Here is an 11,631-nt window from a genome sequence, read left to right on the forward strand (position 1 = left end):
GCTACAACCATATTTTGAGATTGCTTGGATTATGTTTTTTGCATGACAGGCAGTTGAACTGAATGTCCTTATAGTATCTTAACTCTGACAGTGTGATTCATCCTAATAATGAAGATAATTATGTCAAATTCAAAGCAGATTATATCTACCTTGATATTCTGGGTTATATGGCTGTTTGGAAGAGTCTTCAGATGCTTCTTCCAACAATTCCACCACAAGCTACTGTAGCTTCCTCTTTGATGTCCCTAACATTAAGGTGTGCCAAGGCAATCTGAAAACATAATCCAGGATTTATGTAAGATTCTGTCTCCTTTTTTGCTTTCAAATCACACATCCAGCTTGTCAAGTGCAATCCTGCTAAATTAAAGCCATAGTCCAACCTTTGTTTGAGTACCATCTGTGTAAGAAAATGCAAGTTGAAGAGGACAAACAGGTGAGGACAAACAATACAAGTGAATTAGTACATATTCCTCTAGGGCTGGGTGGAGGGGGGAAGGGGGCATGCACCTGCCTGGCTACCTAAGGAAAGCTTACCTAGCACTGAATGCTCTACTCTTGGCATGAAATGTAACATTAATTTTTGTAATTATTTTGATGCATTTTTTTCAGGAGCTGCAGGATCTTCCCTTCTGAAGTACTTAAGTATAGGGCAAGGAAGGGCCAGCTGGACTTGAATAAGAGTGTGTCTACCACTCTCTTCCTCTGTGTATTTTCTCTTTTAAATTAGAAAATATATTCAAAAACATCATGTTTCCAATAATAAATATTTTGGACACCATTGAATTTATCATTTTATTTATTTATTATTGCTTTGAAGCATTTATTTTAATGTTTTTTAATTATCGAAAAAATGTTGCTGGGAAAATAGTACTTGTCACAGGATCTGCAAATGGAATTGGAAAAGAAATTGCCAAAAATTTTGCACTTCTTGGCTCAATCCTTGTTCTCTTGGACATTGACGAAGAAGGTAACAGTGAAACAGCAGAGCTTGCCAAAGCCAATGGAGCCCTAGCCGTTTATACCTACAAGTGTGATTTGCGCAAAAGAGAAGAAATATACGCAGTGGCAGATCAGGTAAGCCTTTGCTTGTGGTTCAAAAAGGTTGCCTACAATGGTTGCCCTTTAAGGAAGAAAGAGGGTTTTTTTTCCAGACTGAACTGAATGTTATTTAACTGTTTTGTGAGCCCAATAAAATTTACAAGTTAAGTAAGAGATAGCATTTGGATTTAAATAATTTTGGATGGGTTCATAAAGTTTAAAGTTTGGGAAAAATTTCAATCATTGCATGGTTTAATAATAATTTATCAAACGTACACTTTCCTTAATAGGAATACAATGGATTAGAATAGCCTCAGTATCTGCACATAATAGAATTTTTCAGTACAATTTTGAAAATTCAATATCTTTGCAACAATTCTTACATTAGAGCAAGGTAAATACTGACAGGTCTCAATCAATTTCCCTCTCTGCAATTTTTAAACAAAATATTTCAAAATGTGTATTTTCATTAAAATATGAAGCATGCCTATCTTTACAGGAGAATTGTGCTTTCTGGAATTTTCCAGGATTATATTAGTTCTTCTTGCATATATATGAACCAAAATACCTTTGAGTCTTCTTTTCATATTTAAGAACCAATCTTTCTTTCATTAAGAGATATGAATATAAATTTGAATGGAGTAGATGTGATAAGTTAGAGACTTCAGCTTGGTAAAGTCTATGAATGATGATGATGATAATAATAATAATAATAATAATTTATTTCTAACCCAGTCTTTCTCCCCAAAGGGACTCAGTGTGGTTTACACATATAAAAGGCAAATATTCAACGCTGTATACAATAATAAAAACAGAAGCAAATATATATAAATACATAACACAATAAACGATAAAATACAGATCATAATTAAAAGCACATATAAAATAAGCTCTATTGGAGAGGTGACATTTGAGCCTATGTTTATCACTACTATAATTACCATATATGTAACTGCTATATATTGCCATATGTAATCAATAGAAGTTGATCTCATGTATAAGTTATGGACAGGTTTGAGGGTCAAATTTTGGGATTTGATATAACTTGCCTCTATCTGCCACTACTGCCAATTTCCTGTTCATGGATTCAAAAAGGTCTAGTATAATGCTATGTATTTATTACTTCTGTTGTTTACTTGTGTCTTTGCTGACGCTTTTCTCACAGGATGTACTAAGATACCTGCCTTCTGGATTGCTCAGAGCTGGGAGGGTAATTTATTCATGAGAAAGAAAGAGAAACATCGCTTTGCCCCTTTTTGCCCAGGCTGTTTCCCATCTCAACCATTGGTGCCATCACTGCTCTCTCTCTCTCTTCAGCTGGCGAAGGCCTGCACTCATCTCCTATATCAACTTCTTCTCTGGTTCTGGTGGTGATGTGCTCTCCTCCTCTGCCTCTTGGCTACCTGTTATGCCATAGGGTGGCTCCAGAACCATCACCACTTTGGCCATATTGCTGATCAGGAACTGAAGGAAAGGAGCATACAGCTGCTATTGCAACAGATCTAGATCAGGAGTGCAAGCACAGAGCCTCATCAGCCAAACAGGAAATCGCAGCAGTGGCCACAGCAGCCACAATGGCTGAGATGGTTGGTGGCCTGGCAAAGGGGGAAACCAAGTAAACCACCCCTTCCCCAATCAGAGCAGCTCAGAAGAAAGGCAACTTAGTCCATCCCCATCTGCTCTCTGACATGAAGGGAAGTACCAAAGAGCCACAACCACAAGGCCAGAAGTGGTGACACAGCAGGCAAAGGTGTTGCATTAACTCATTTATAAACTGATCCAGCCAATTTTCTTGTAAAAATGTTTTCATTTATACATGAATATGTATGATAAATTTGATTTTATACAAATATAATATTCCAGGGTTTGAAGGGATACATGTATTCTCTGCCCCAGTTCACTGGGGTCCTGCAGAAAACCACAACTTGGCTTTCAGGATCCTATGGAATCCTCTATCCATATTTTGCCCGTTCCTTTTCTAAGCTGTGTCAGAGCATGTATTGGAGATAACATCGTAAGTTTTCTTTTTTACTTCTGTAGGTTAAAAAAGAAGTAGGAGATCCAGAGATGCTAATCAATAATGCAGGTATAGTAAAGGGAATGATCTTTGAGGATCTTACTGACTCGGATATACAAGAAACACTGGAAGTCAATACTGAAGCCCATTTCTGGGTAATCATTTTTTTTCTTGTAATCATAAAACAATCTTGAATTTGTGTTTTAAAAAACTGATATATTTTAATTTAAGCATATCTGAGAAATCAAGGTGCTGCTAGTGTTAGAAAATAAAAGTCCACAAATTCTCTGTTTTCATTAGCATTGTCATACTAAGTAATGTATAACAACATTTTTGTGGTTATGATTAGTAATGACGGAACTGGTTTCTCTGCTGTTTTTTTCCTTGAGGTGTAGAATAGCAAGCCCAAGTATTGGGAATACACTTAGGGTCCCCATCAACACCAACGGAGACACTGAGCACTTTTAGTCAAAAATCAAGGGTCTATATGAGGATTGCTAACAAGTTCTGGATCAATCTTTATAAAAACCTGACTAATACCAGCATATGTCCTTTAACTGCAATGATTTGTCTCATGATTCTGCTAAATCGAATATGGAAGTGACATGAAGCATACCTGCTATTAATGATGATTTACAATTATACCACAGACCTGCAAAGCCTTTCTTCCAGCTATGATTGCCAACAACCAAGGCCATTTGGTTACTATTTCTAGTTTATCAGCCTTATTTGGGGCCACGAAACTCACAGGTCAGTAAACTATATATCTATTCATTTTATGTACAGTTATAAGTATATGTTAAAAGATAATTGTGATAATTTGATTGGAATCAGTGCAAGCCAAGCATCTTGCCACCTCTTCGCACAAAGCTTTTTTGCCCCGTTTTGCTGCTTGCTTCACAGCAAGGACGAGGCCTGCCATGCGCCATCACATGATGCATGGCAGGCCCCACCCACTTTCCTCCCAAAGTCAGGGGAAGGGCAGAAAGGTGCTTTCCCCATGACTATGGGGAGGAAAGTGTATTTTGGGTAGCTCCAATGGAGCTACATGCACTTTCCCTTCCATTTCCCCGTGTGATGGAGGAAAGGGCAGCAGGGCAACACTTCTTGCCACATGTTGCCTCCCTTTCTGCCATCTGATGGTGTAATGGGAAAGAGACACAAAGCACCCTCCCCTGTCCCATGTGATAATGGGAGGAGGGAGGGTGCCTTGGGCGCCACAAGCCACCCCACATGCCTTCCCTTTCACCGGCAATTGCCAGCACAACGTCACAGCCCAAAAGGGTCACATGAAGAGGTCCTTAATTTGTAAAAGTAGTTACTAGAGGAAGGAGTTAATTTGGTAAAGAATTGGGAGAGTATATCTGTATATATATGGGGGTGTAATATTCCTTTTTGATAATAAAAACATTTTAATCAGCATATATTAGGACAGGGAGCACCGAACATCTATTAAAAGCAAAAAAAGCACAATCATAAATCAATAAAAGGCAGTAATATAATCATGAAGCCAGTGGAAATCCCCAATCAAGTGATCCAGTTCAATTACAAGTTTGGTAACAGTTACACCTTTGTAGAGATAATATTTAAGAAATAGTTAGCAAGCATACTATAAATAAAAGGTGTTGTGAGATTCCTAGTGAGAATAATCTGATCCCATTTCCCTACACATATTAATGTTCTAGCAGAGACATTCTGTGCTACTTGAAATACGTAGTTATTTTTAACACAAATTACATTTTGGTATTAGATGTACTTGAGAGTAAACTCCTTCATAAAAATGACAGTTACACCTGACTGGTGATGCAATAGATCTCAATTGTTATCAAACAAGCAAACTTGCATTCTAGATCCAATGTGCTCCAAATTCTACAGCACCCATTCCTGCACTCTGTCAGTGTGCTGAGAGACATCAATTGGCATCCTGTTGGCTAGTCCTAACCAGAGTAGACCAATGGAATCAATATTTGAAAGGCAAGTCAACACATAGATAAAACCAAATTATTTAATGAGACTTCCCTAGTCAGGCCTAATAGGATTTAGGCCAGGGGTTCTTAACCAGGGAATCATGGGCCCCTTGGGGATGCATGGAAAGATTCCAGAGAGTCCGTGAAATTGAACCAAAAAAGAAAATCAACTTATTATCTTTATTTTCTCTGATCTCTAACTAAAATCTTGCATTTCCTTCAATTATGAGTGCATGCAATAATTTGCAGTAGTATTCATTTCATTTCACATTACAGTACATGTCTCAAAAATCGTTTATGCTCATCTATGCTTTGAAATTACAGTATTTGTTAGAACCAACACTAGATTACATGTGATCAGAATCCTGCTGTGTGCACAATCTATTGTGCAATATAGTTGGCCAACAACCTTGCAACCGAGAATAGTATCACGTTCCCTCTTCACTTGTGGCACAGAGCCCACTGGCTCGCATCTCACTTTCAGCAATGCTCTGTGGCTCTTCATTTAGGCCATTAATTTGATACATAAATTCCCTACAAAAAGAAACTAACAATAATGTATGCACAGAAAGGTTAGTATGCTATATTTTTGGCAATCCTCTCCCCAGGTGGAACAAATTTTAAAGTGGTAGGAGTTAACACAGAATAACATTCAAACATATCTATGCAGGAAAAGTTAAGTCACACATGACCCCTGAACATCTGAAGAAATCCTCAGATACTCAACACATGAAAGAAAGGGAATGCTAACTGTCTATGTCCCACTTGTATTCCTCAAAAGCTTTCAATCAGGGCATGAAAATAGATCCAGCCCACCATTGTTCTCAGTTTCTGGTACTAGGATAGTGTCTATAGATCATTATCATCATCATCTTTATTTCTATCCTGCTCCATCTCCCTGAAAAGACTCGGGGTGGCTCACAACATAAATAAAACACAGTAAACAATATATACAAAGTAAATAACAAATTAAAAAGGAAAACAAATAAAACAAAATAACAATTAAAGAGTAATATATACATAGAAGTTTCCCTTCGCTCTTATAGCCATTAGTCAGCATACTGTCTGTTGTTTAATCTTTTTTAAAGGCTATCTGCGACATTTTTAAAAAGTCTGTCTGGAAGCAAATTTTATAAATGAATCTGATTCTATATTTTTCATAATATTTCTATACGTATCATGTATATTCATTCTTTTTTTCTCCTTCCTGCATTTTTCAGATTATTGTGCTAGTAAATGTGCAGCATCTGGGTTTTTGGAATCTCTTGCTTTTGAAATGACAGCTGCGGGAAAGAAAGGTATTAAAGCCACCATTGTCATTCCTTCTTTTGTGGAAACAGGATTCGTTACTGGGGTAAAAGCCAGGTAAGCACTGTATTTTGAAGTAACTTATAATTGTGGATGTTTACATAGAATTCAATAGCTATTCACAGTGTTTGGCTGTATATGAAAGGAATTAAAATACTGTATCTTAATTTCTAAATAGATTTGCTATGATCATGAGATTCCCCTTCTCAAGCAACAAAAGTAAAAAGTGACATGGATGTACAGAGTCCTTGTGGGTTTTGACTTTGAATATCAAATGTGTAGATGACACCAAACTGGAAGAGGGAAGCAAATTTTGTCCAAGATCACAATTTACAACAATTTTGATAGATTGGATGCTGAGCCAAAAGTAACAAAAGTCTCTGCTGATGTTAGCACAGGGCTCTCACAATGGCCAGGATCACACACAGATCTGTGCTGATGTTAGCACAGGGCTCTCACAATGGCCAGGATCACACACAGATCTCTGCAGACATTTAAGAGTTGTGGTGGCCATGGCCTGGGCACTGTCCATCTGTAATACCTGCACTGATGAGCACAGAGAAAAGGCAATGGTAGCAGTGTCCTATTTGGGCAGTGGACTTGTCTGAATCAAATTCAGTCCTGTTATCCATACTGCCCCAAAGATGCAAGGTTACCCTGGAGTTACAAGCAAACTCTGGACTTTACCCCGGAGTTTCAAGCAAACATGCTCTGACTTTTTCTAATGCCAACTAAACCAGATTAAACTGTTTTAACTCATGTTTTACCAAAAATTGTGAAACACTGAGGAGACAGCCAGAACGGAGCTCAGTGTGAGTCTAGATTAGCCATAGGAGTTCCCTGTCAGCCATAGGAGTTCCCTGTCAGACCTATGTATTTTTATAGATATGGGAAATTTTCAGATTATTGAGTGAATTTTTTAATATCTTTCTCCAGCAGGCCACAGCTGTTTCCTGTCTCGGTAAACTATGTGGTAAAGAAGATTGTGGATGGTATTCTGAAAGAGAAACTTTACGTGGTCCTGCCATCATATGCAAGACTAAATGTTTTGAAACTGTAAGAACGTATTCCTCTTGACACTTGTTTTCTTTACGTTCAAATACAAAGATGATATGGTGTAATGATACAGCAGGGTTTCATAACTGAAGCATTGGACTGTGACTCCAGGATTTGAATGCCTGCTCAGCCAGGGAATCCCACTGTGTGATCTTGAGCAAATCGTACTCTCTCAGCCTCAGAGAATGGACAAGGATTTTTTTTTAAATTCCTAACTAAGCACAGAATTATGAATAGCCTAAACCTAACCAAATTGACAAGAAAAAAATGTTTTCTTTCTTTCAGAAATAGTGTTTTATGGATTTATAGTCCATAAAGCCCATGTTTATATTTTAGAAATACAGCAAACAGGGTTGTTGTGTGTTTTCCAGGCTGTATGGCCATGTTCCAGAAGTATTCTCTCCTGATGTTTCACCCACATCTATGGCAGGCATCCTCAGGTTGTGAGGTATAGACGTGGGTGAAACGTCAGGAGAGAATACTTCTGGAACATGGCCATACAGCCCGGAAAACACACAACAACCCTGTGATTCTGCCCATGAAAGCCTTCGACAACACAATGCAGCAAACCTTTTTAACCTGAATATATGGTTCAAATTATGGACTACATATACAGTTACCATATTTTTGACAAAACTGCTTTGCCAAGTGGTTAAAGATGTCTGTCTATCATAACATGTGGTTTTCCTTAAAATATTCATCCTTAATTTTGGATTTGATCCCTAGATGTGAAATTGAGGCTTCAATGGCAAGTCTGATTGCTGAAATGTCTATTTCTGAGGAAATCACATTGTGAAAGGGAAATGGGGCAACTACACTCTTCCTTTCACTACTAAATTGACACATTCACTGCCCTAGAAAATTACACAACTCTGCACTCCATAAGCAGTTAAAGTGGAATAGTTAGTGTTATAATTATGAAAAGGAAAGAGTCTTGAGCATTTTTGTACAAATTTTACTAATTGTGGAGGGCGGTTTGAACAAAACACTTTGTTCTTATGAAAAATTCCAAAGCTTTGAACAAAGCCTTTATTTTTTGCCAAATATTTAGCATAATATTTTAACTGCAGTCCTACCTCCAAACTTGTATCTCATGCCACAACTCTTGTTCCCTTTCACAGTGGAGGGTTATAGCACTACATTGGATGCCATGGACAGCCCTATAGATTCGTGGATTTTACAGTGTAGGGAGAGGTGTTTTTTTTTTTTTTTTGCCCAAAAGCTCTGCCTGATCAAATTATAAATCTGAAGAATCTGTGAGATGCAGTTTTGGCAGTCAAACCATAATGCTATTGCTATGTATTTTATCACATATCTCTGTCATAAGATTTCTTGAAGTTTTGCTGACTTGTTGTTTTTTTTCTATTTCTCTGCCAAATGATACACCCCCTAGACATATAAGAATACAATTACATGTTTTCCACCTACAGGAAAAAGATGAAAGGATTCTGCTACTTATTACCCAAAAGAGAAAACCTTCAGGAGCCAGTCTGAAAAATTACTTGAAGCTACCTATGGCTAATATCATTAACGACAGTTGTCTTATAATCATAGGGTTACACAGAACATCTAGTTTATGTCTTATGACAAATTACATTCTGTGTGAAAATTGTTCAAGGATGGGAATAACGATGTTAGTCTGATGCAGCACAAATAACAAAGAGTCATAGGGAATCCTAAAAATTAATCAGTGTTCTTTGGAATAAATATTGCAAGGCTTCAGGTTGCATTCTACTTGCCTAATATGATTATATTATGTATGGATGTAAGTATGATAAGCAAGTGGCCACTTTAAGTGCTTCATCATAACTTTCTTTTTCATTGGCAACATTATTTGATACCATAGAACTGTCACAATTGTTGTATGAACTTATGTGTAAGTCAACCTCATGTATAAGTTGAGGGAGGGTTTTAGGGCCAAAATTATGGTGTGTTAAAGCGCTGAGCTGCTGAACTAGCGGACCAAAAGGTGCCAGGTTCAAATCCCGGGAGCGGAATGAGCGCCCACTGTTAGCCCCAGCTCCTGCCAACCTAGCAGTTCGAAAACATGCAAATGTGAGTAGATCAATAGGTACTGCTCCGGCGGGAAGGTAACAGCACTCCATGCAGTCATGCCAGCCACATGACCTTGGAGATGTCTATGGACAATGCTGGCTCTTCGGCCTAGAAATGGAGATGAGCACCAACCCCCAGAGTCGGTCACGACTGAACTTAACGCCAGGGGAAAACCTTTACCTTTACTATGACTCATGAAGCTAAGGGTAAAACTTAGTCAAGGGTAAAATTCCATTTAAAAATGCATAGAGGGGGCATTATTTAGGAAGAGCTAATGAAAAGGAGAAGATCTGTTTATTTGAAGACATGCAATGGGGGAGTTGCCTGAGTGAAGAGTAGAGGCATCACATGGCAATGAAGGTCCACATAGTAAAAGCAATGGTATTCCCCGTAGTAACCTATGGATGTGAGAGCTGGACCATAAGGAAGGCTGAGTGAAAGAAGATAGATGCTTTTGAACTGTGGTGTTGGAGGAAAATTCTGAGACTGCCTTGGACTGCAAGAAAATCAAACCAGTCCATACTCCAGGAAATAATGTCTGACTACTCACTGGAAGGAAGGATATTAGAGGCAAAGATGAAGAGGGGCCGACCAAGGGCAAGTTGTTATCCTTGAAGTAACTGGCTTGACCTTGAAGGAGCTGGGGGTAGCAACGGCTGAAAGGGAGCTCTGGCATGGGCTGGTCCATGAGGTCATGAAGAATAAGAAGTGACTGAACGAATAAACAACAAACAATGGGGGAGTGTTGTTTTCATTGTTGGTCTTAAGTTGTCTGCATCTATACAACTACAGAGAAGGAAAGGACTATAAAGAGGAAGAAGAGTGAAAATACAGCCTGAAAAAAGGGGGAGGAAGAAGACCACAGAAAGCCACCTGCCTCTATAAGGGACCCAACAAGAAGGCAGTGACAAGAGGGAAAGGTGAGAGGCTAATGCTTCAATAGCCCTCTCTTGCTCAAAGGGGAGGGAAAAAACAGCCCTCCTTCCTCCCCTCTTTCCTTCCCTTCTTTTTTCAAACTGAGCAAAATTCATCCTCAATCTCATTTTGGGCACTTGAGAAGAGGAGGAGCAATGGTGGTCATTTTAATAAGTGCTTTCTTCATAACTTTCTCTCTTTTAAAATAAAGGGGCTGATCTTTTGTTGTGTAGAATGGAATACAGCAACACAATCAGTGATAATTCTTTTTAAAAAGAAACAAAACACTTTTCCATTATTTAAGTAATTTTTGGAAGAGAGTTTCCTACAGTGGCCTTATTCCTCTTCTTTCGATAGTTACCTCATCTTGCATTGTGTTTCCTCTTCAAATGGACAGTCTTGACGGAAAAAGATACCAGTCCCCCAAAGACACATGTACTGTTTATAGCAGCACCATAGCAACACTACAAAAAATAAATTGGAAATATCTAAAAACAAAAGGACACTGTGCTTCTTCTCTAGTTATAAAAATATGATTTGGAGCTAGAAAGAGTAAGAGTTTTTTTAATGGAACAATGTGATTATTCCACTGGTTCTTGCTACTGGAAACTTAAATTAGTCATCCTGGGAAGGTACCTGAAATTCTCCAGTTTATCCTCTAATATGCAAATGTGATTTCTTACTTTCACAGCCTGGGATCAGGAATGGAATGAGCAACTTCCTGGCCTGTTCTACAAATAACTTCTTTTTTCCAGAGCTGATCAGAAATATTGTATTTTCTCCCCAGATTTCTGCCTACAAAGGTGGTTTTCCTTATTGCAGAGTTTTACGGACGTTTCAAGAACTTAGATAACTACAAAGGCAGTGTTCGAAGAGGAACAAAGGATTGAGAAATGGTGCACAATCTCCTACATTAGAATTCCTCTTCTTGGTAATTAATGGACTTGATAGCTGTATGATTGGCTGCTTCAGATGCTTCCTCCAGACCAGCTTTTGTCTTTCACTTATCCTATAGATGTGTAACGTCAAATGATTAAAACAATTAAAATGTACTATTAATAACATTTGACTTCATTTCTTTATAAAAGGTTGACATCCAATCTCTTTATATGTACAGCTGGGATTTTCTTTGCCACTGATTCATCATTTCCCACTTGTTTTCACTTAATTTTCACTTTTTTATATCCCATCTCCATAGTTTATTAAGATCCTTTTGGAACACTTTACAATATATTTTTGTTATTGATACCCTAAATATTTTATTTTCACTGCCTA

General features: G+C 38.0%; 1 protein-coding gene across 1 annotated transcript; it reads left to right on the forward strand.

Annotated features, from left to right (window-relative positions):
• Positions 1 to 463: 463 nt before the first annotated feature.
• On the forward strand, positions 464 to 11,419 carry LOC100557526 (epidermal retinol dehydrogenase 2). Its single transcript, XM_008122187.3, has 6 exons — positions 464 to 1,074; positions 3,079 to 3,210; positions 3,706 to 3,805; positions 6,243 to 6,387; positions 7,267 to 7,386; positions 11,144 to 11,419. The coding sequence occupies exons 1-6, from the start codon at positions 748 to 750 to the stop codon at positions 11,244 to 11,246; spliced, it is 927 nt and encodes a 308-aa protein (XP_008120394.2). The 5' UTR covers positions 464 to 747; the 3' UTR covers positions 11,247 to 11,419.
• Positions 11,420 to 11,631: the final 212 nt, after the last annotated feature.

The sequence above is a fragment of the Anolis carolinensis genome, chromosome 4 (assembly GCF_035594765.1).
Source record: "Anolis carolinensis isolate JA03-04 chromosome 4, rAnoCar3.1.pri, whole genome shotgun sequence".
In the NCBI taxonomy this organism is placed as follows: Eukaryota; Metazoa; Chordata; class Lepidosauria; order Squamata; family Dactyloidae; genus Anolis; species Anolis carolinensis.

Bases quoted from the DNA above. Each gene is read 5' to 3' on its own strand.
- LOC100557526 (XM_008122187.3), top strand. From the start codon at position 748: ATGTTTCCAATAATAAATATTTTGGACACCATTGAATTTATCATTTTA. The intron at 1,075-3,078 runs GTAAGCCTTTGC...TTACTTCTGTAG, and splicing joins TATACGCAGTGGCAGATCAG to GTTAAAAAAGAAGTAGGAGA. The intron at 3,806-6,242 runs GTCAGTAAACTA...TGCATTTTTCAG, and splicing joins TGGGGCCACGAAACTCACAG to ATTATTGTGCTAGTAAATGT.